This window comes from Chiloscyllium plagiosum, chromosome 22 (assembly GCF_004010195.1).
Source record: "Chiloscyllium plagiosum isolate BGI_BamShark_2017 chromosome 22, ASM401019v2, whole genome shotgun sequence".
NCBI classification, from domain to species: domain Eukaryota; kingdom Metazoa; phylum Chordata; class Chondrichthyes; order Orectolobiformes; family Hemiscylliidae; genus Chiloscyllium; species Chiloscyllium plagiosum.
Genome location: NC_057731.1, coordinates 50,552,331 through 50,576,425, shown reverse-complemented (window position 1 = coordinate 50,576,425; position 24,095 = coordinate 50,552,331). Strand labels below are relative to the sequence as shown.

General features: G+C 38.3%; 1 protein-coding gene across 3 annotated transcripts in view; it reads left to right on the top strand.

Moving 5' to 3' along the window:
* LOC122561329 (metal transporter CNNM1) overlaps positions 1–24,095 on the top strand; it is a 106,426-nt gene that overhangs the window by 8,673 nt on the left and 73,658 nt on the right. For 2 of the 3 annotated variants that reach the window (XM_043713034.1, XM_043713035.1), the window contains exons 2-3: positions 18,624–18,767; positions 23,074–23,211. In XM_043713034.1, coding sequence (XP_043568969.1) covers positions 18,624–18,767; positions 23,074–23,211 — 282 coding nt within the window. The remainder of the gene's footprint in view (positions 1–18,623; positions 18,768–23,073; positions 23,212–24,095) is intronic. The other variant, XM_043713036.1, reaches the window with a different exon arrangement.

Genomic DNA, 24,095 nt, shown 5'->3' with positions numbered 1-24,095 from the left:
GCAGCCTCCCCACCTCCTCAGAACCACCCTCCTCTCCAGCTAACTTCGTATCATTGGCAAACTTCGCCAGAATGCCCCTAGTCCTTTCATCCAGATCATTAATATATAAAGTGAACAGCTGCAGCCCCAGCACTGAACCCTGCGGAACACCACTTATCATTAGCTGCCATTCCGAAAAAGAACCTTTTATCCCAATTCTCTGCCTTCTGTCAGACAGCCAATCCTCAATCCATGCCAGTAGCTCACCTCGAATACCATGGGCCCTCACCTTACTCAGCACCCTCCCGTTATGCACCTTATCAAAGGCCTTTTGGAAGTCTAGGTCGATAGCATCCACTGGGTTTCCCTGGCCTAACCTACTTGTTACCCCTTCAAGAATTCTAACAGGTTTGTCAGGCACAACCTCCCCTTACTAAATCTATACTGACTTGTTCCAATCCGACCTTGCACTTCCAAGAAATTAGAAATCTCATTCTTAACGATGATTCTAAAATTTTACCCATAACTGAGGTTAGGCTAATCGGCCTATAATTTTCTAACTTTTGTCTTGATCCTTTCTTGAACAAGGGGCTTACAACACTGATTTTACAATCATCTGGGACTTGCCCCGACATCTTTGACTTTTGAAAGATTACAACCAACGCCTCCGCTATTTCTTCAGCCAGCTCCCTCAGAACTGGATGATGTAGCCCATCGAGGCCAGGAGATTGATCAATTTTTAGACCTTAATTTAGTTAACTTAGGAAGGAACTGGAACAAAGTCAATGCTTTTGCAAATTTGGGCTTTCTGATTCCAACATTGTTTTGCTAGTGATCTGCTGAAGATTGTACTGGAATATAAAACCATGAAATTTGTTACAATGGATTTTGATACTTGAAAACTAAGATACAGACTTCAAGGATAGATCCTGCAAACAAAAGTGTTAATGAAAGTGGTTTTTCTTGGATCTGTTCTCTGAATATGGTATCACTGACAAAGCTTGTAATAGTAGCACACCATGAGTAGCCCTGGAAGATATTAGTGTGCCTTTATTTTAAACTGCTGCAGGTTGTTCATTCTTTCATCCTTTTTGGTATTCAGGTGAGTAAACAGCTGGCATTACTGAATAAAACTGTACAAAGAAGTCAGTAAGTGAGGGTGTCTCTGATACTATACAGACAGGTTTTAGGTCCACTTGATCTGACAGCGCTATGACAATTGCGCTTTACATGTAAGCTTCATAGGTTTTCTTCAAGTAACATGCAGTTAACCATTCATTTCACATTTAGTCCATAGAAACATGATTGGTAATGTTGACACTGAATTGCTGAATATTATAAATGGGTTATAGTCAGAACAAGATAGAAGAAATAATGGAAAAAGCAATCAACAGACCACTTGGTCACCATTAGTGTCTTGCTCTCAGGCAGACAACATCATTTTTGGTCTTAAAAATACAACTCATTGTAAAAATACAGTACATAACTGCTTTTGAAAACAGTATTATAGTATTAGCATGCTTAAAAGAACCACATCTGAAGTCAAGGGTGGCATGGTGGCTCAGTGGTTAGCACTGCTGCCTCATAGCGCCAGGGACCTGGGTTCGATTCCAACCTCTGGTGACTGTGCAAACTCCACACAGACATTCTCTCCGTGTCTGCATGGGTTTCCTCCCGGTGCTCTGGTTTCCTTCCACAGTCTAAAGATGTGCAGGTTAGGTGAATTGGTCATGCTAAATTGTCCACAATGTTCAGGGATGTCTTGGTTGGGTGTATTAGGCAGGGGTTAAATGTCAGGGAATGAGTCTGGGTGGGTTACTCTTTAAAGAGTTGGTGTGGACTTGTTGGGCTGAAGAGCCTGTTTCCAAACTATTGGGATTCTATGATCTATATCATGATTTATAAATGCGGCAACAGTTGTGTCATTTTCATTCAACTTCCTCAAGTCTTAGAGAATTCTCATCAAGTTTTTTTTTACTTAAATCTCAACAAGAAAACACAGGAAGATGTTAGATTGTTCCTTCACATTTTTAAAATATATTTATTGCTGCTTCTTTGGCAATAACCTATTAACATACATTGTACTGTTTTTATAGACATTTCTAAACTGCCTCCTGGTATTGTGTTAATTTGATTATAACAGTAAAGATGGTTAATTGTAATGCTGGCTACTTTGTATATATTTAACTTGGCATTCCATTAATCTGTAATGAGTCATCAGAGCCACAAAATAAATACAGATGTTATTTCTCAACAGAGCCTCAGATGATAGAATTAACATTCACTAGAATGTGAAGTTTCTATTTTTGATAGAAAAATACTTTAAAAAAAAACACATTTTGAAAGATGTTTACAAGATCATTGCAATGTTATTTTAGTGCTTAGTTTTGTTGACATGATATTTTTGAATAATTTAACAATATGTTCCAGTCTCCACACTATACAGTTGAGAATGCTGGTTCATTCTGAAATGGTCCTGCAGTTACTGGCCAGTTCTTGATGCCTCAACTGTGTGACCATCCTTCAGCTATGAGCTCAGCCAGTGAATGTCAGCTTATTTTCTAACTGGTTGTCATTATAATTGGGAGTGAACTCTGATTAATTTTCTTCCTTAGCCCAGTTCAGTAGAACATTTGTGACAACTGCTGGCTGCAGAACTATGGACGGTTTATCTTCACGAATTCATAGAAAGAAGTGGTACCATGGAATGTGATTTAGCTTAAACCTTGGTTTAGTTTGCTTTTGCCTTGTGGATTCAGTGCAGGGCATAATCCCCTTTTTGAGTCATGACTGGCAACCTAGAAGTATAGTCTGGATCCCATAACTGAAGGTTCACAGAAGTTAAAGTGCAGGATGTCATTCAGACATTGTCTGCCAGAATTTTGGATGAACAAATCACTTATTGCATTCCCCCACCACTTCCCCATAATCCTTCACATTCGTCCTTCTACGATAATAATGCAATTCTTTCTTTGGATGCCTTGATTGAACCTGCCTTCAGCATGTTCTCAGGCAGTGCATTCCAGACCATAACCATTTGTGTGTGAAAAAAATTCTCATAGCTCCATTGATCCTTTTGCCAAGTACTTAAATCTGTGCCTCCTTGTTGTACATCCTTCCACTAATGCGAACAGTTTTTTCCCAATCTATGCTGTATTGATCCATCATGATTTTGAATATAAAGACTACTTCATAACATTCTCTTCAATCTGTATTTAATAGAAGTCCCTAACTCATTGAATCAATCTTGTGAAGCTTTTCTCCAGTGTCTTTATTGCCCTTGTTAACTTTTTTTTTAATTTTTATTCTTTTATGAACTTTGGTTTGGAGCTGTGAACTGGGAATTGTGAGCTGAAGATGATTTGTGTACTTTGTGAACTAGCTTGTGGTAAAAGGAAGAGGAGGATGATTCTGGGTAACCAAGATGGAGGACGGGAAAAATTTCTGGCTGTAACAGCTGCTCCTTTTTTTTGAGGTATTTTAGGTGTTGGAGGTGATTACCTCAAATTCCAGGAGCTGCAATTACTGTTTTATATGCTGTTGCATTGTTATGGAACTTTTGAGGAAAAAACAACAGCATTTTAAAAGGGAGAGGAACAGACAAAGGCAGCACATGGTGAGGTCAGTGTAGGAGAGAGAGAAAGAAACCCACATTGCTAACTGGCACAGCAGTGAACCTGCATAATTACTGCCTTTGCTGTTTGAATTAGTGTATCGCTGGACATGGACGTGCGTCTGGGAAAATGAACAAACAGAGAAATTCAAGAATCTGTTTGGGAGAGGTCAGAGAACAGAAACAGATAAGTGGATATTTTAAGTGTGGCCTTCAGTAAGTCTGCAGTACTGAGTAGAGAGGGTTCTTTTTTTCACGCAGGGGGTGGTACGTGTATGGAATGAGCTGCCAGAGGAAGTGGTGGAGGTGAGTACAATTGCAACATTTAAAAGGTAAATGAATGGTTATATAAATAGGAAGGGTTTGGAGGGATATGAGCCTGGTGCTAGCAGGTGGGACTAGATTGGGTTGGGATATCTGGTTGACATGGATAAATTGGACCGAAGGGTCTGTTTCTGTGCTGTACATCTCTATGACTCTAATAGACCAGACAAGCTTTTGGTTGTTTGTGTGGCCAGGTCTGAAGGTTACGCACAAATTCATCTTTGATTAAAAAGGTTCTTACAGACACAGTGGACACCAGAAGAATATTGTATTTAAACAAAGAGCAGAATTTGGCCATTAACAAGATTAGAACCGGGGTTCGGATTTGGCAAGTCTGGAAGAGACACTAGCCAACAGATGCTTAGTGTTGAATGGTAATTGAGGCCTTGAGAAAAGACTGTCAGTTTCTCAGGGCAGAGTCAGAATTGAGGTGTTTTTTTTTTTGAAAACTTTTCTTTGGCGATATGTTTGACTACTGTTGACACAGCATGAAGATTTGAAAGCTCCCTGCCTAATCTCCCACACCAGTTTTCACAAGCCCAAAAAAGTAGGAACTGAGTTAAACGTCTTGCTATCTGTACCTGAGTGAACTGAGAAGGTGACCCTGTTTTTAATTATGCTCTACTTAGCCATTATATATTTTAAAAATTAAGTCTTTTGTTTAAGATGCACAACTGACATCTGGAATTAATTATTCACAAAGTCTAGGATTGATTCTTCATAGATCTGGCTAGGCACCATCGGAGTAACTGTTGGGAGTATTTAGATTTAATTTTACTATGTTGCGAATGATAAGTGGAAACATTGGATTTGGCTTGGCTCTCCGTCTCCATGTCATAACACCTTTGCAATTTTTCATTAAGTTGTAAAGCTGAATTCAGGAAAGCTGATAATTTGTTGATGGGGTTTGGTAAGCATCACATCAGAAAGACTGCGAACTGATGGGCTTTGTTAAAAACCTAACCAGTTCATTGCTGTTCTACCTAAAAGGGAACTTGTCATCCCTATTTGACCTGTGCAACAAGCAGTGTACTTCATTACAAATAACATTGTTTACATGTAATGTATTTAGGATAACATGATCTTGATTTTCTTCCCTCGTCTAAAGTCACAGAGGCAAAGGAAAAATATGCTTAATCTCTTTCTGTAGGTAGTCTAGTGACCTGTTTTAGGAAAACTGTCAAGAGTGACTAGCTTGAGTCTTGTTGCTCTGCATCATGTGACTGACCAAGAGACACTCCTGCAACTGCTTGGAGATTAATAATCAATCTCTCTGGCCATATTGTAAGCACACTTGATCATGTTGAATGGTGGAGCAGGCTTGGTGGGGCAAATGGCCTCCTCCTGCTCATATTTCCTATATTTTCTCTTCCTTGACCATATGATCTTTGAGTGGAACTTGAACTCAGAGCTTCTGGCTGAGGGGCAGCAGAGCCACCTACTATGTCAAGACCTCCATTGGGATAACTGGTAAAGCGCAATCAAATACTGCCTTGTTAATTTCACTTATGTCTAAGAAGGTGAAAATGTATAAAACAAAATGTATAAAAGTAGAGGTCCACTTTCCTTAGTCCATAAAATTCTTAGACCAAAATATTTTTAAAATGAGCCTTAACACCTCCCCCCCCCAATATTTCTCTTGTTCATTTTCTCTCTCTCTTTCTTGCACTTAGTAGATCTTCCTTTGTCAACTTTTTCAGTATTTATCACCAATGCTGAAGCTTCTTTACTTTGAGAAAAGGGATGAGGGCTGGTTCCCACTCCCCTTAAGACTGTTATATTTACTGTTGGTGTCAACTTGCATCGACTCAACATTTAAAGATTTTAGTGAGGCATATGTTAACTAATCAGTGTTCAGATGTCTTTATTTTCTACCGCGATTTCTATTCTCATGCCTGAAATGATTAACTTTTAATGTGGCAGACACATTAATAGTCTTCTGAGAGATCTTTCGCATGCACATTTTTTTTGTTCATCAGGGTACTCACATGGCATGTCAGCTGTCTGGATGGCCGTTAATACGTAAAGGAGGAAATTACACTGGCTGTTAAAGGGCCCTGGCTGCATTTCCCAAGGAAGCATTAGTGATATTGTAGGTGAACTGGCCACCAGCTGCAACCAGGAGAATTATTTTTGCACATATGAATGTGCAGAAATTTTGTTGTTAAGTGAAATAAGAATTTATGTAATTTCAGTAGAATTAATCAAGTAGAAATTGAAAGAATGCAGAAAGTTAAACACATCCTCAGATCCAGGCTATTAAACTCAAGTCCAGTTATTTCATCTCCATAACACCACCAGTTTTGCTCCTGCCTCAGTTCTTTCTGCTGCTGAGAAACTTAATGAGAGCAGACCTCAACACTGAAATTCAGTATCACCACACTGTGCCAGTGCAGTCTTTATCCATTGAGAAATGGCATGTTTGATAACAAAGGCCTCTAGCCTGACATCAATTCCATGGTCTACATGGCAGTAGTGTTAAAAAATGTGGTGCTGGAAAAGCACTGCCAGTAAGGCAGCATCCGAGGAGCAGGAGTGTCTACGTTTCAATCGGGAATGAAGAGCTTCTGCTTGAAATGTCTACTCCTGCTTCTCGGATGCTGCCTGACCTGCTGTGCTTTTCTAGCCCCACACTTTTTGACTCTGATCTCCAGCATCTGCAGTTCTGACTTTCTCCCAGGGCAGCAGTGTTGCCAAACCACCTGTGCGCATCAGAGACATAGATGATATATACTTGATATTACAATTCCTTGAGCAATATCACTGGTGGTACTTCTACAAAATCCTGCAAAACCACTGAAACAATTGGCACTCCTTGAGTCTTTTCAGGCCAAGGTCACTAGTTATTAGGCACTGGTAACAGTGAATCAGCTGCATTGGGCGAGTCACATCTCCCACCTGCCTGATACAGGTGCACAATCCTTTATCCGAATTGCTCAGGACCAGCTCGTTTTCGGAATTCAGAATTTTTCGAATTTCAGAATAAGTGACAGTTTGATGGTGAAATTTTTAAAAATCTTAACAAACAGCAGACGTACCGTAACAGAAACAGAATTGAAGCCTGCCAGTGCTGGGCCACGCCCCCACACATCACATCTGAGTGACACGCATTAAGTGGGTTTGGAGTTGGGTTAACTATTTGCACGCCAAACGACCTTGTTAATGAGAAAAAAAACTTCACTAAAAAAACCTTCGGATTTTGGATAAAGGGCTGTTTACCGTACAACATTTCAAATATCCAGTTTCCTGACCTTCGTCATGACAAGAAGTTAGTAGGAAAGCAGAGAAAACACTTCAAAGATGACCTCAAAACCTGTCCACCAGCTTCCGGCATCTTTAGCCCAAGTCTGCCCAAATTCTAGAAAAAGAATCCATCAGCTGTTTTGAGCATCTCCAACAGGCAGAGATGGAGGCCAAGCACAAACAATGGAAATAGTGTGAGAAAACCTGAACAATCTCCTTCAGCAAACATCACTTGCCCCATCTATGCACAGGGTTTGCTGATCCAGTATCAGACTATTTCATCACCTCAAGACCACAGCACCGGAGTGGAAGAAAGTGAAGCTTGAACCCAGGTTACTATCTAAAAAGAAGTAGGAATCTCTCATCCAGGTCATTGTTTCTCAGGGCATGTTTATTCCAGTATATCTCTGGAAGACTGCCTCCATTTTACCCTCCCAAATTTGAGTCAACCAAATCTTAATTACGTACACCCTGATTTGCTCCAAATCCGAAATCACCCATGTGCTTTGACCAGATATTAGCTTCCTGTATTGCCTTCTCTAAACCTCTCTGTCTTTCCAACTTGCTTTTCTCCTTTAAGGCACTCCTTAATGACAATTTATTCACTTTAATTCATGTTATTGAATGCTTGTACTGTCCTAATCAGTTAAGATGGGATTTTGGCAACTGTTGGGGTTTAGTCACATCAAGAATACAAAATTAGCTATGCTAATTCCAAACAACTGACACCTGGCGAACTGAGTCAGTCAAGAAAGCAGCTTATTACTGTCATCTTGTGGGCGATTAGGGATAGCCATCAAATGTTGCCTTGCCATCGATTAGTCACATGAATGAATAAAATACATCACTGATATCCACAGTGAAAATTCCCAGTAGTGTTCAGGGTTAAGAACTATGGTTGATTTTTGCTTCCTTTTTTAGGGCAAGGATTATTGTGATGGCCTCAGTACTACTTCAAACAAACAACAAGTTAAGTACCAATTCCTTTCACATATTTATTGCCTTTATTATGATAAATACCAGGGCACTTGGCAGGACTGTCATCAGAACAAAAATGACAGTCCTGTCCTGTTGGCAGCTCAATGTCACACTAACCATGATCCTATTGAATGGCAGAGAAGGCTCAAAGGATTGAATGGCCTACTCCTGTTATTATGTCTTATGGTCTCAAGGCACAGCTGCTATCAGTGGGCTGATGGATATGGGGAATGTCAAAGAGTGCAGAATTGGAAGAAAACGTCTATTGATAGTTTATAAGCTTTCTGAGGGTACCAGACATAAGGGAGGGTGAGGCCAAGGATGGATTTCAAGATGAAGATGAAACCTTATGAAATCAAGGAGATGGGGGACTGGGAACCAGTATAAGTCAGTGAGTCTTGAGTTTGACTGATGGACTGGACTTGGTGAGAATTCACAAACAAGCACTGGAGTTTTGAATGAGTGAAAATTTATGGAGGATGAAAGTTGAGCAGCCAGCCACGTCACGCCTGCTAGGAACAAAACTGCGGACTTCAACAATAGATAGTTTTAGGTAGAAGTGCAGTGAGGCAATATAAAGTTGACTTTGTTAAAAGTGGGGGTATTAGTTTGTAAGCTGAAGAACAAATTGGATGATGAGTTTGTGAACAGTCAGCTGAGATTGGCCAGAGTGGGGATTAAAATAACGACTAGGCAATGGGGATTTTGGTTTTAGGAATTTGCTGATCTTTATGATTTGGAGGTGCTGGTGTTGGAGTGGGGTGGACACCGTTAAAAATCACACGACACCAGGTTATAGTCTAACAGGTTTATTTGAAAGTACAAAATGTTGGAGCTACCTGATGAAGGAGCATTACTCCAAAATCTCGTACTTCCAAATAAACCTGTTGGACTATAACCTGGTGTTGTGATTTTTAACGCTGATCTTTATGACTAAGTTTTACACTAAGTGGTGCATTTGCCATAGATTGTGTTGTTTTAATATTGTTCTAAAGGCCAGAAACAGATAATGTTGCACATTTATTTTACATGTTTATTAAATATGAATCAAATGACTACATTTTATGTGTAATCATCTATGAATTATGTTGAATACCATTGCTTTCACTCATCATGTGGACCAGGATTTGATGTGATTGCCCTAGATTTTAGTTGATTGCATTATTGTTCTCAAACCACACACTATTCATATGATGTTTTAAAAATATGTAGAAGTGTGCAAGTAAAATGCAAACGTTTTTCTCATTTCTTAATTTGCGTTTTCATAATTTATCATTAGTGGTAGATTTTCTGCCAGCATTAATCTATCAAAATAAAAGCAGACTGCAACAGAATATTGACATTATGACTGTGAGCTGATTGGAAGGCTGCAGTTTTGAACTCTTTCACTCTGTATTTGATATGGAAATAAAGTGACAGATGTAGAACATTCATCCTTCAAGACTCTTCTGCAATTCTCTGTGATCTTAGAAGATCTTTTTTCAATTTAATTCACTGGCCTTTTTTCCATTGAAATCCTGAATCAGCAAAATTCTAAGGATCTCTGTTTTTTAAAACCACAATGTGCACAATATTCAGTACAATTCACAGTCCCTCAAAAACTAAAAATGCAGTCCAGGTCCACTTGCTGCAAGACCAACGTAATATCCAGGTTTGGGCTGACAGGTGGCAAGTAACATTTATGGCAGACGAGAGAATTAAATCATTGCCCCATGACATTTAGTAGCATTACCATCATGGAGTACCTCACTATCAATATCCTAGGGGATATCATTTACCAGAAAGTGAACTGGACCAACCTATTGGAGGGAAAGGGTAGCAAACATATGGAAGTACAGTGTTCTATACCATCAATGATGTAGTTCACTCTGTAAGATTTTGTTGAGTAGAATTTTATTTTTACTTTGGAGTATTTTAGAGTGAGGAAAAGGTAGTGTTAGGAAGGGGATACATAAACCATGATTAACTAAGAAAGTTAAAGATCATATCAAATTAACAGAAAAAACATTTAAGGTTGCAAATCTTGGTAGTAAGCCAGAGATTTAAAGAAGTTTTTAAAAACAAGCAAAAGATGACCAAACAAATAATAGAGGGAGAAAATAAACCGGAGTAAACTAGCAAATAAAATAAAAATGGACAATAATAGTTTCTTTTAATATATAAAAAGGAAGAGAATGACCAAAGTGAACATAGGCTTCTTAGAGAATGAAGCTGGCAAAATAACAATGGGGAACTGGAAAATGGCAGCAGTTGAATAAATATAGAACAACCTCAATTATCTGAACGATACGGGCGGGGGGGGTATTTTGTTCAGAATACTGAGAGTTGGGATAATGGATTGTTTGGATAATGGATAACATTTTTATGGGACCTTGAGATCTTGTTTGGATAATCCGAAATTCGGTTAATTGATCGGTTAATTGAAGTTGTACTATACTTTGCATGGTAGAAGGTAGTAATTGCTTCAAAAATAATACATCAAGAGACAAAAGTAGTGGAGGAAATAATATAATAAGTATCATTAGAGGAAAAATACTAGGGAAACTATTGGGGCTCAAGACCAACAAATTCCCAAGATCTGATAGGTTGCATCTTTGGATATTAAAGAAAGTTACTAGAGAGATAGCGGATGCACTGGTAGTAATCTTTCAAAACTCCTTAGATTCTGGAACAGTCCCAGAGGATTAGAAAACCACTAAGAACTCTTATTCAAAAGAGAGGGAGACCAAAATAAAATTGGTTTATAGGCCAGTTATCCTTTATCTGTCATTGGAAAAATTGCCTATTTTATTATTAAAGGTGTAATCAACATTCCCCCTAATTGTTTCTCAGCTGCACCAATCTCCAAAGTGCAACGACTTCTGCATGCAGAAGTCAATTAATCAGCATGCCGATCAGTGTATAAGGAAACTTCCAGCTGGCCACACAGCCGGGGAATGTTAGTTGTAATAGCAGAGCATTTAAAAATACATGATATAGTCAAGTGGAGTCAGCATGGCTTCAGGAAGAGGAATTCATGCTGATAAATTTATGGAATTCTTTGAGGAATTAACAAGCATGATAAATGTAAAATCATTATATCTAATACATTTGGATTTCCAAATGACAATCTGTAAGGTACAACAAGTAAGGCTACTTAATAAGGTGTTCCATGGTGTTGGGGTAGTATATTCACATGGATAGCGGATGCAAACTAATAGAAGACAGAGTTGGGGTAAGGGGTCGTTTTCAGGGTGGCAGCCTGAAGTGGAGTGCCTTCAGAGGTCACATTTTTCAAATATATACTCGTGACTCGAATAAGGGAAGTAAATGTACTGAGTTTACAGATGACACAAAAATAGGTAGGAAGGTAAGTGATGAGGATGATACAAAGAATCTACAGAGGGGTATAAATAGGTTAAGGGAGTGGACAAAATCTTGTCAAATGGAAAATAAGAGGTTAGGCACTTTAACAGGAAGAGTAGTGGGAGTGTGAAGGCAGACCTAATGTCACTCGTGCTGGAACCTGCATTTCAGAAGCCATTAATCAGTGGGAGAGCACACCCAACAGTATCAATTAGATCCGATAGACCCTGAAAGATCATGCACTGAATTTTAGGCCAATTGCTGTTGTTTTATTCTAACTGTCACATGCTCCCTTACCTCCTCAAGCCAGTATGTTTTGTATGGAAAGTCTTAGAGCATATATTTCAATTAATTAATTCAGCAAAAAGCTGTTGAGTTGATTTTACAAAGAAGTTCTTTATTCATACACATTTAGCCTGAATGAATGCCGTGCCACACCCTCAGTGTCTCACACAAGACTGGATATGAATATGGGTAGTGCATCAGATTACAGTTAATTTAGATCGCCAGTCAACAGATCTGAGGTTTCTTGAATAGATTGGATGGTTTAAAGTTAAAATGAGGCAAAGTCTTGTAAAGCAATGTGTACACCAGGTTGTGATGTTTGTTATAGTCGAATAGGTGGATACAGGTGCAATATTTAAAAGACATTTAGGTAAGTGCATGAATGAGAAATGTTTGGCGGGATGTGGACCAAGCACAGGCAGGTAGGACTAGTTTAGTTTGGGATTATGGTTGGCATGGACCAACAGGTCTGTTCCATGCTATAAGATTGTGCAAGGTGAATATTATTTAACTAGAGAAAGACTGCAAAAGGTTGCACACAAACTCCTGTAAATTGATTAAATATGATTTTTTGTTTTAGTTTTGGATCCTTAGCTTGATAATTAAAATGTAAAGGTCTGTAGTTTTTCATCTACCATTCTTCCAGTAAGTTCAGACTACATATCAATCACCCTTTGTATAAAGAACGGTCTCTAATCAATATCCTAAAGTTCCTTGACTAATCTGAACCTGTCCTCCTTGTCTAAGCAATTTGATTTTGAGTAATTTTACCAATTTTTATTATGCTTTATGTTTTGATGAGAGAACCTCTTACAAATTTCCCTTCAAATCTGAGTTTGCCTCTCTCTCATCTATTCTCAAACCATTGAAAGCAGGAATCATCTATGCAGCTCACTTCTGCACTGTCATCAGTGTTTCCTGTAAACATCTGCTGCACATTAAGTAGGCATTTCTAATGTAAGGGCAGTAATTTCCCCCAGTTCTTTTCCTATTCCTTCATTATTGAAAACGACCATTTTATTGGTCCATGTTCCAGCCTGACCTTTCTATTTTAATTATCAAAAATGCAGTCTATCCTTTCTTACTCTTTCACTTATTTAGCATTGATATCTGAATGCTTTCAATTTTTGTCAGATGTTATTTGGCCAGAGTGGGATGATGCAAGCAGGTTTTTTAAAATAAGCGACTCTATCATGTATGAACAAGATATCAAACATGTTTAAAGCAGATTCTATGCACCTGCAATTAGTGCAAAGAGACTCATCTATTTACGATCACCTTTTGTTTTAAATTGTAAGGTGAACTTTCAAACCAGTTTGCACTTAAACAATCTTTGATCTTATGAAGTCTCAGATATGTAGATACTTGTTAAACACCTTTTAAAAATTCACTAATTTTATGTGCATTGGTTTGCCTGGGACAGGCAATTTAAATGACCTCTTCAAAATGATTCCTGTGGATCAAGAATAATCTGTTGGGTATTTGATGGAAGTGTGCATTGATGAGTCGATAAAGCATTCATATGTATCCCTCTCCTATATCAGGAAAAGCTGGTATTTAATTCTTAGCTTACACTTCTTTAGGAGAATGCTGGCAATGAACAAGTAAATGGATTATAGGAGAGGAAAGCAAAAAGTTGGTTTGCTATGAAAGCTGAATTTTGTCTATGTACAGGTTAATTTAACACATCCTTTAATTGTGATTAAGACTCTCCAAAGATGTTGGTATTGTATTTTCTTCATGTGGAAGTCTCTGTGTCTTACACTTGTAATCTTTAATTATGTCTATAGCTGAAATGTGTGATAGTAGGCAATAAAATGGATTTCCAAATTATAATAGGAAAATTATCAAATACTATTTTGAAATTAGGAAAGGAAATGTTTGCCTTGAATAGAATGCCTTCAGCATTGCAGGGCAAGTTATTGTAATGGTTGTCTTTTAAGCATTTTATCTTGCAGCCTGCACGGAAAACATAATCAATTATCACAATTTTCTCATTATCTTTAAATTAGGTTAGTGATGGTTAAATGGAGAGGAGGGAAAGTGTTTGAAGTACTGAAGATAAGATATCAGTGCACATATTTTCTGATAATCTGTACTTATAATTGCTTTATGTAAAAGTTTGATGTACTCCATGCATGGATTTAGAAACTAGTCCATGAATGTTCTGTTTTACTCAACTTTCTCCAATTTTCTTCTGTCACTTCCTCCTCTGTTCAAGAAATTGATTCTTTGGGTTACTTAATTGTTTCTGTTGGTATGTAGTGTTCACCGTGTATAAGCCTGGACATTTTTTTTTAGCAGATTTTGGTCAATAAGACATGAGCTTATTATTGATGGAAATGTGTTGCTGGAAAAGCGCAGCAGGTCAGGCAGCATCTAGGGAACAGGAGAATCGACGTTTCGGGCATTAGCCCTTCTTCAGGAATCAGGCTAATGCCCGAAACGTCGATTCTCTTGTCCCCTAGATGCTGCCTGACCTGCTGCGCTTTTCCAGCAACACATTTCCATCTCTGATCTCCAGCATCTGCAGACCTCACTTTCTCCTCATGAGCTTATTATTGTCCAGCATCTACACATCCTTCCAGCAGGGGTCTCTTGTTATCAATTACTAGCATCCCAACACCAACATGCTGAAATCAGTCACCTGAGCCAGAAAGGGAATTTTCAACTGGTGTCTTTCTGTTCAGCATAACTCAGCTGTATGCCATCTTAGCTAAGTGACTGGTTGGAAGAATAATTTTGCTAAAAAAAATTAAAAGCATTTTCTTTTGTCGTTAAGATGGTCATTGTATTATGCCTGAATAGATATTCTTGGTCCAGACATACTTTCTCAAAACTGACCCGTTGAATATCAGAGTTGTCCAAAAACTGAAAAATTTGAAAATGTTCTGTAAGTCAAAATGAATTTAGCTAGTCAATTCACTAGATATTGGATGATGCCATACCTATCTGTTTCACCACTTACTGGTCCATTCTCGTGCTACAGGCCCTTGACCCCACCTGCCCCACAATACCCAATCAAAATCCATAATCCAGCATGAGTTTGGTAGTGAGGTTGCCAGTGTTGAGAGAGTGTGCAGGAATAGCCTCAGAAGGTGATAGTATAGCTTAATATGCACATTCTGCATTGTGTGCATTATACTTTCTGAAAACCTTTCTAAATGCAGATTTTTTTAGATTAGATTCCCTGCCTGGCACCCTGGCGCTGTGAGGCAGCAGTGCTAACCACTGAGCATCCATTTTTTTCCACATGGGAGGATTCTTCAAATTCTATTTACTGTAACAGACTAGTAATTTTTGTTGTTATTGTCTATGTTGAGTCTGCACGTTCTCCCTATGTCTGCACGGATTTCCTCTGGGTGCTCTGCTTTCCTCCCACAATCCAGAGATGACAGGTTACGTGGATTGGCCATGCTAAATTGCCCGTGGTGTCCAGGAATGTACAGGCTAGGTGGTTTGGCAATGGGAAATGCAAGGTTATGGAGATAGGGTAGCATAGCAGGTCTGGGTGGGATGTTCTTCAGAGAGTCGGCTTAGACTCAATGGGCTGAATAGCCTGCTTCCACACTGTAGGGATTCAGTGATTCTATAAAATGTTTAAACTATAAATATTTTCTTTGTACCAGAAATACAGACTGAAAATTCTGCGTTTTTCTAACTTTTGAGTGCTGTTTCATTTTGACCAGTTTTTGTTTGTCTCCGATTTGACTAGATCTTATTTTGAACTAAGTTCAGAAAAACTTAAAACCCTAAATAAAGGTGTTCTAGTTAAAGTTGTCATTTCAGTGAAGCTCTGATTTTAAGCTTTGCAATTGGCTGAATAATAGCAAAACATCTGGTGCTCATTCGTCTTTGTCAGTGAGTATGCACTATTCAAAAATGTAGTTTCTAAGGAACATCAAAATATTTACAATATAATGTTTTTCTCTGGATAAAAATGTTGTCATTCGTCTTAACTTCCTGAAAAGTCAATGATGTTCCTACCAGTATTCATAACCACCTGCTTAAAATGGCACTTCTACTGTATTTATGAATTGACTCAGTTATGATAATTACCTGCAGAAAATTTAAATCCCAGAGGATTAGAAAATCTAGTCAACCTATATTGGGTAAGAATTGTTGATCAGGACGAGAAGCATAAAATTCTACTCCTCTTTGAGCAGGGCTAGGATTTGCTAGCATTCACCCAAAGCACTTACAACCAATGAAAAGCATTGAAGTTCAGTCACTATCATCAGTTTTGGCATTACATAGCCAGTCTGCACACACCAAATTTCTGCAAGCAACAATTAATAACATAACCAAGTGACTAATTCTTACATCATTTAAGGGATAATTGCTTGACAAGACAAGTTAAGAACTGCTATCAAAAACAAAAACAGAAATTGCCGGAAAAATTAGGCAGGTCTGGCAGCACGTGTGGAGAGAAAGCAGAAATAACGTTTCGGGTCCAGTGACCCTTCTTCAGAACTGCCATGCTGCCCACCCAAGAAAGCTGGCAAGGTATTTATTCAAGCAGTCATCTGCAAGATGGCACCATTGACAGTGCAGCCCCTCAGTACTGTCTGCTTAGATTGTGTTCAGACCTCTTCAGTGGGTTTTAAACCAATGATTACAGCTGAAACTACTACCATTAAGTCAAAGCTAAAACACAAAGCAAGTGGGAGTTTGACTGAACAATCTTTGATCAAAATTTGTTCAAGCTTTCTATTTCAGCAAGCAAGTGATGAAACCATAAGGTCTCCTTTTATTGTCGGATGTGGTTCGGAAAACATTTTACCAAGCTGTCTCTTTTTTTGAGGATTTTAAGCAAATGTAACAAGAGTGTAGAGAGTTGACTTAACAAAATGTCAGCTGTAGATTACAACAAAGAAGCTTTAATTGATATGTCATCACCTCTTTCAAAACATAATTATTTGAAGTGACTCGACTGTCCTAGAAGTTGCCAGCTGGTTTGTGTTCAGCAAAGTCCAACAAACAGTATTGAGACAAATTACCAGTTAATCTGTTTCTGGTGGTGTTGCTAAAATATAATTTGAAGAACAGAGAACTCTACCCATATGTTTGCTGAGCTGCAGAAAGGTTGCCAACATTTTATGGATACTTCATTGACTTTCGGAATATGCATGAGCTGTATACCCAATCCTTTTATCAGATTGAGAGTGTTTTTTTATTTTCAAAGTTCATCAGTCTGTGCTGAATAGTTTAAAGTTAGATGCTCTCTGATGACTTTCATCAATGTTTTATTCCAGGTGTTATTTTAGTTTCAGCTTCTGATACCACTGATTCTGACAGCAGTGGCAGCACAGTTGCAGTTGTGTAGCATTACACAGAATGAACAAATTATCCAAAAGATACAGACACAGTTTTAAGTTTCTGGCTGCAGACTTTTCGCAATGCTACCAGAAGGTCTTTAATGGCCGCTAGTGCAAAAGCTGCTTCACTGTCCATGACCACCAATATTGTGAACACAACAAATGCAAGGGTCATTTGACAACTTACTTCACCTTTAACTAGAACAAAACTTTAAAATGCATCATTTGTCTCCACTAGTATTTCGGCTCTCGTGGTGCTCCAGAAATAAATCCTTTCATGCACTGAGCTTCGCTGGAGCACTGCAGCAGGCCTGAGTCAGAAATGTTGACCATGGAACATAGTGGTGTGTTGAAGTGGCAGGCAACTAAAAGCTTGGGGTCATTTTTGTGAATACAACATGAGTGATCTGCAGAGTGTTCAGCCTGTCTGCATTTTGTCTCCCCACTGTGGAGGAGACCACATTACGAACAGCAAAAATGACCTCCAAGCTTCCAGTTTTGAAATGCTAGCTCTGTCTTCATAGGTGCTGCCAGAACAGCTGACTTTCTCCAGCAATTTCAGTTTTTGTTTCAGATTTCCAGCATCCTGTTGGAAATGATGCTGCCTGGGCGTGAGTGCAGAACATTTTTGTACTCCAGCCTGTGCTATTATTCAGTAGGATTCAGTGACCTGTGACACAACTCCATTTACCTGTCTCTAACCTTTGTGTCTTTGTTAATACCCTTAGCAAGCGTAAATGGTGTCCATATTCTGATCAAGATTGGAAACCCCATTTCTGACCCTGATCAGGCAAAAATAGTACAATCTTGCCTTTGGATGAGTTCTCTCCATGTGGAGTTAAGAATCAGGACACTTCCAAACTGAAAAGCTCTAGTGTAGGACAGAAATTCATGTATCCAACAGCAGAGTGGCTTGGCATTGAAGCCACACCCCATTTTACAGCACCAGCTACTGTATCCCAAGATTTCCAAGGTCCTCAAGATTGGCTTGGGTAATCAGAACCCTCCAAAGTCTCTGACTCTCACTTAAATTTAAGGAGTTTCTTTGGTGGATTCCAGCTACTGGCAATTGCTGTGCAGTCAGTACATAAGGACATCTGTCTGGTCACAGCATGCATCCTCCATGGTATGCTAGATCTTCAACTGTCTAGAAGCTGAATGATCTGAGCTAATATCTTCAAGAAAAGTGAGGAAACAGTGAGTTTAGAATCTTCAACTGCACTGTTCATTGGTGGATTGGCTTTGATATGATTATTAGTTTTATTGAAAAGAATTTCAACTCCTAATAAGTAATAAGTATTAAATAGGAAGCATCAGATCAGATTTAAAAAAAGAGACTGTCCAGTGAGGATGATAGATTCTTGCTCTATACCAATGTGGAGTAAAAAGCATTATTGTTTTCCAGTAAAATATGGGCAGATTCAATAAATCCCACAGCTGAGCACTGTTATATTTGTGAAAGTTTCTATTGCTTACTGTTTATTGTTAGTTTGCTACAGATGTTCTGATGGAGCAGTTTTGTGTTTTGTTCTCCTCAGGGAAATCGCACTTGGCAATAGTGCAGAGAGTCAACAATGAGGGAGAAGGTGATCCTTTCTATGAAGTAATGGGTATTGTCACTTTGGAAGACATAATTGAAGAAATTATAAAATCAGAGATCTTGGATGAAACAGACATTTACAGTATGTATTGCTTCCTGCAGTATCTCCTGGAAAGATGTAAGCAGCTAAATCTGTTAATAGTAATTAATAGATTAATTCAATCGCAGCATTTTCCTGCAATGGCATTTCCAGAATGCAATTTTCTTTTCAACTGTTCTTGAATAAACTATTTCAGCTGTAGACATAGAACAGTAGATGCCCACCAGAACTTTCTTATGTGCTACTCTCCCAATGAGGCATCTCTCAATCTCAGAAGAGGAATCTGACCTCCTGCACTTTCTATTCCATATTTATATTAAATTGTACATGACTGTGGATTTATTCACGTAAGGAGCTAAATTGATATTGTCTAAATTCATTTAGGTTTACACTCAAGGGATAAGGAAACAGACTATTCCTGCATTTTCATTGTATACCTCTCTCCTAAATATTGAGTCTCCAAGGGGCTTACAGAATGCACTGTTGTTGATCCTTTGTGTGTGTTTGAAAATAAAAAAAAAATTTGGATAGGATGATTTTGTTATATTTGGCCAGATGTGGAACCAGTGTACAGTTGTTCTGGCAGTTCAAACATGTATTAATTAGGATAGTAACCAGTCATGTTTCGTGACCCTATGCTATTCTTCAGTTTTATGAACACTTGGTGTTTTCTTGTAAAATAATATTGAACTCATGTTCATTGTATTCAGGTGTGGGTATTAATTAGAGGCACATACTTAATTGGAATAGGTTGAAAGAGATTTTTTTTTGTTGGAGGGCTTGGTGTGCTCTTTGCTACTCTGTACATAAATTCTTGAAAGTGAGCAAAAGACCAGGCAAGAATATTTAATCCTTGCCTACCCAGCTATCGGAGTATTGATTGTGTACTAATTATCACAAGAATCAAACCACATTTTAACTTTTTATTGGTAAGGTTCAGAGACAGGGAAAGCATAGAAAGAGGTTGAAGCCTGGTCATAAGTATTTTAAAAATGCAAATTGATTTTAGAGAAATGTATAAACTATGTTAATATACGTGGTTCTTGTTTAGATTTCCAATGTGCATTTTTAATTTAGCATGCTGGCTGACATTTCTCAACATTTTCCATTACTCCTCAGCCCTAAAGACCCTGTTGGAATTCTGACTTTACATTAACACTTGGCTGAATTTGAAGACTTCCTGTTGTATAGCAGCACAAAAGCCCAGATAGTTCTGGAGCAGCTACCAGAAATGCTCCAAAATACATAGAGATTTATCAAACATGTTAAACAACAGTGCAGATTGAAGGCCCTATACGGCAACATGGTGTCTAATGAGTCTAATTATCCACTTTTTGCTTAATTGATCCATCTTTAAGTGGCTGCAAAAAGCATTTTCTCCATATGCTCATTCAGAATTCGCAAATGACTGTGGATATCTTTTATCGGGATTCATGGAACCTTTGGCCCTCTATCTGCTTGTCTTCCTTGCTGCTTCTTGTATCTTGGCCCTGCTTGGACGTAATGCTGAGCACATGATACTTCTCTAATGGATGTATCGGAATATATTGAATCAGAATCAAAGAGATTATCATAATCTTCATCATCATCTTCCAAATCCATATTTTCTTCAGGTTCCACTGTTTCGCTGTGGTCCAGCTCATCCTCTTCAGAGCTACTTAAAATCAAGGCTGCTATCTGTGGATGAAAAGAATTTGGAGGAGGCATTGTCTTTGTTTACACTGGAGGTATGTGGACCTATATAGAAGCTATTGAATTCTTCTGTAGCTCCCAGCACATCTGAGAAGAAGCAGCCAATTACTATTTGCACTGTTGCCAGGAAGTACTACAATTCCTTAAAGTGACCCTTAACCAATTATAACGATGGATTATAATATAGCTCACATGGACAACCATTTCTTTGAGCCTAATTTAATAGTCATGTTATATTTTGAACAGTAATTTTGGCTTTGTTGCATTTAGCCAGACTTTTTTAAAGTACTGAATGAAGCATTGATCAAGTCACCTTATGTGATGATTCATTATTTGGATAGATTGCATAAAATGTTGAGTTATTGATGATGGAACATGCAGCTAAATTTACACGTCTGCATCTGCAATTTTAGCCATGACTCACTTGTATTTCTCAATTAGAAGAGCAAGTTTTAAGTGCCACTTGAAGACATGAGTACAAAAATTGAGGCTGATGCAAAGTGAAGTACTGAGGGAATGCTACAGTGTTGAAAATGCTATCTTTTGGATGAGATGTTAAACTGAGACCATGTTTGTATAGACACCCAGAGGCAGTATTCCAAAGAGTGGGTAAGTTATTCCTGGTCACAATAGTTGTTGTATCAATCCAGGTTTCTCTCCTCTTTCTTTCTATCTGTCCTTTGCACTTCAGTGTGACCATACAAGTTTGTAGCAGAATAAACAAGACTATTTTAATTCAATAAATTTAATGTATGCAGAAGATTTCAAAAGGACAAAAACATTTAGTTTATCACTAAAGTTTATCAAAGTGCATAAATTTTTGTGAAGCAAGTGAACATCGTGGCTATCAAATTCCGATGAGGCCTTTGAAACTGTCCTTAAAACCAAACTCTGTCCTTCAACATACCTTGAGGGAGCAATTGGGCAACATTCTTCTTTACTATCATCTGGTGACCTTGTTAGATTTGAACTAACTCCTATGACCTTGACGAGGACTTGATGCACCGCATCCATATACTCAGCCTGTATTATTCCACTTGCTTATAGATAGAGCTTGGCATCTTGACTTCTTTCCACTTTACGTGTGCCATTTATACTTGAATCTTTTGTTTGGAAATGTTGCCCTGTTTCATGACCTCTGCTTCCAGATAATACCTTCTTGTCTCTCGTTCTTTTACTTGACAATTTCCTTTCTCTATGTGCTCAGTAATGTTTGCTTCCAGTGTACTATTTCACTAATTTGCACCCTTTTTGAAGATTTTCTGACTATGCAAAACTTACAGAAATTGGCTTATGCATAAACATGCTGATGTGTCATGAAAAGCAGAGAGCTTTTCAGTTCACTTCATTCTTGTCAGTAGATTCAGTATCAAAATCTAAATTATGTATTAATGACTGTTATTAGTGACAGTATTACTGTTTTTAAAAATTCAATTGTGGGATGTGGAAGTTGCTGGCTGGCCAGCATTTGTTACACATCCCTAGTTGCCTTTGAGAAGGTGGTGAGCTGCCTTTTGCTCATGGGTATTTGGTGAGGATATTGAATCATAACCTTGAAAGGCCCGTGTTTTGATGGGAGAGGTGTGTCATTTATTATACTAAATAAGGTAGTACCTAGCTATTGAATCATATTGTTGAGAAGAGACAGTTTTTCTCCAAACAGCAACAATATTTTGTGTTGTGGCCTCTTCAATGTGGTAGTGTGCAATAGAAGGCACTTCAGGGTAGTGTTGTCAAGTAAATTTTGATGGTTTGTCACATAAGCAAATGCCTGTCAATGACTAAATGCCAAGCAGATGACAAAAAGCTTGGACAAAGAATTCTGTTTTGTATGAAGTCTGAAAGGAAAGTGATGGCGAAGTTTAGAGGTTTAAGAAAGGAATTCCAGAGTATTGGAGCATTCAGGATTGAAAGCATGGCTGTCAGTGGTGGGGCGTTTAAAATCAAGAATATTCAAGGAGCCAGATTTGGGAAGTTGCAGATATCCCAAAGGATTGTGAGGCTTAAGGAGATTACAGATAAAGGAAGAGAGAAGTTTGAGAAGGTTTTAAAATGTGGATAGGAATCTTAAACTGGAGTTGTTACTTAGCTGGGAGCAATGTAGTTTAACAAACTCAGGCGTGATGGGTGAATAATACATGGTGTGAGTTAGAACATGGGTAGCAGAGTTTTGCATGAACTTAAACATTTGCAGGGTGGAACACGTGAAATTGGCCAGGACCACATTGGAATAGTAGGTATAGAGTTAGCAAGTTGGATGAGGGTTTCAGCAGCAGATCAGCTGAGGCAGTGATGCAGTCCGATGGTGTTACAGCGATGAAAATAAATGATCATGGCAATGATGCAAATAATGTGCTTAGAAGCTTATCTCCAGTCAAATATGTCACTAACGTCTAATTCTGCCTCAGACAGTCAACAGGGAGAGGGATGGTGTCAATTTCCGGAGAACAAAGTTTGTATTGGGGGCAAAGACAATACTTAGTTGAATGTTGATAATATTGGTCCAGGTAGTATCGGTAATGCATCCAGTTGATTGTGGAATCATGGTAGAAGATCTCTATAATATCAAAATGGGTAGGAGAATTTGGAGGTTATATTTGATATCACTGAAATTCCCTCTGTATGCCACTGAAAATTCTTCATTTTGCATTTGCAGCTGACAATCGTTCAAAGAAAATAGCTCACAGGGAACAAAAGCGGCAAGATTTCTCACTGTTCAAAAACTCAGAAAGCGATTCAAGAGTCAAGGTATCTCCTCAACTTCTACTAGCAACTCACCGGTTTTTAGCAACAGGTAATTTAGAGTAATATAGAAATGTTTTCTGCTGCTGTAAATGCTTCAGAGTCTTTTTTTGTCTTGTGTTCCTTGTTTAGTCCTACAGTAATTAAATAAGTCTACATGTCCCAAGTTAATTTGCAGCTAAATTGTATATACATGTGCCAAACCTGGATCAGTTCAAATAAGCCTATAGCAAAACAAATTCTAAATTTTAGAAATATATCCAGTGTTATGGACCAGACCAGACCTCTCAAAGTATATGATGGAGAAAAACAAGACTCTAACTTTTATATTTTTTTAGAAAAGTAAATGTAAGGCACTATGTTCCAAGTAATGATTCAATTGGTCAACCACTAAGCTTTAATCAAAATACACTTTATTCTTACAATACAGTTAACATACAACAAAAAGAAGAATGGGCATAACTTTACTGTATTGAGATACTTAAGTTAATGTTTTGTTTAACAATTAATCATCAACTGTTCCAATATACGCAGTATCCCATAAACGCACCCTTGGCAAAGGCAATTCAACAACAGTTATTATTCTCATGTACTGTCTCTCCAGTCCTGCAGAAAAAAAAACAGTGAAAGAAACAATCTTCCCTTTTCAATTTTTAAGAGGAAACTTCTCTGTCTAAGACTTCATTCTAGCAGCAGAGAACTCAAACTTTCAGCTCCAGCAAAACCTTACTCCACAGAAAGCAAAACTAAAGTCTTCTGGGTCTGTGTGAGCCTGACCGTGCCCACTCATTCTTTTGTCTTACTTTATAAAAAAGACCAAAAGCTGTTTACTAACTGCCTATCTGAAGGAGAGATAGTGAGGAAAGAGATCAATCTGAGACTGGTACAGTTGAGAAAAGAAGCGAGTCAAACAGTCAGGGACAAAGCAGAGAACAA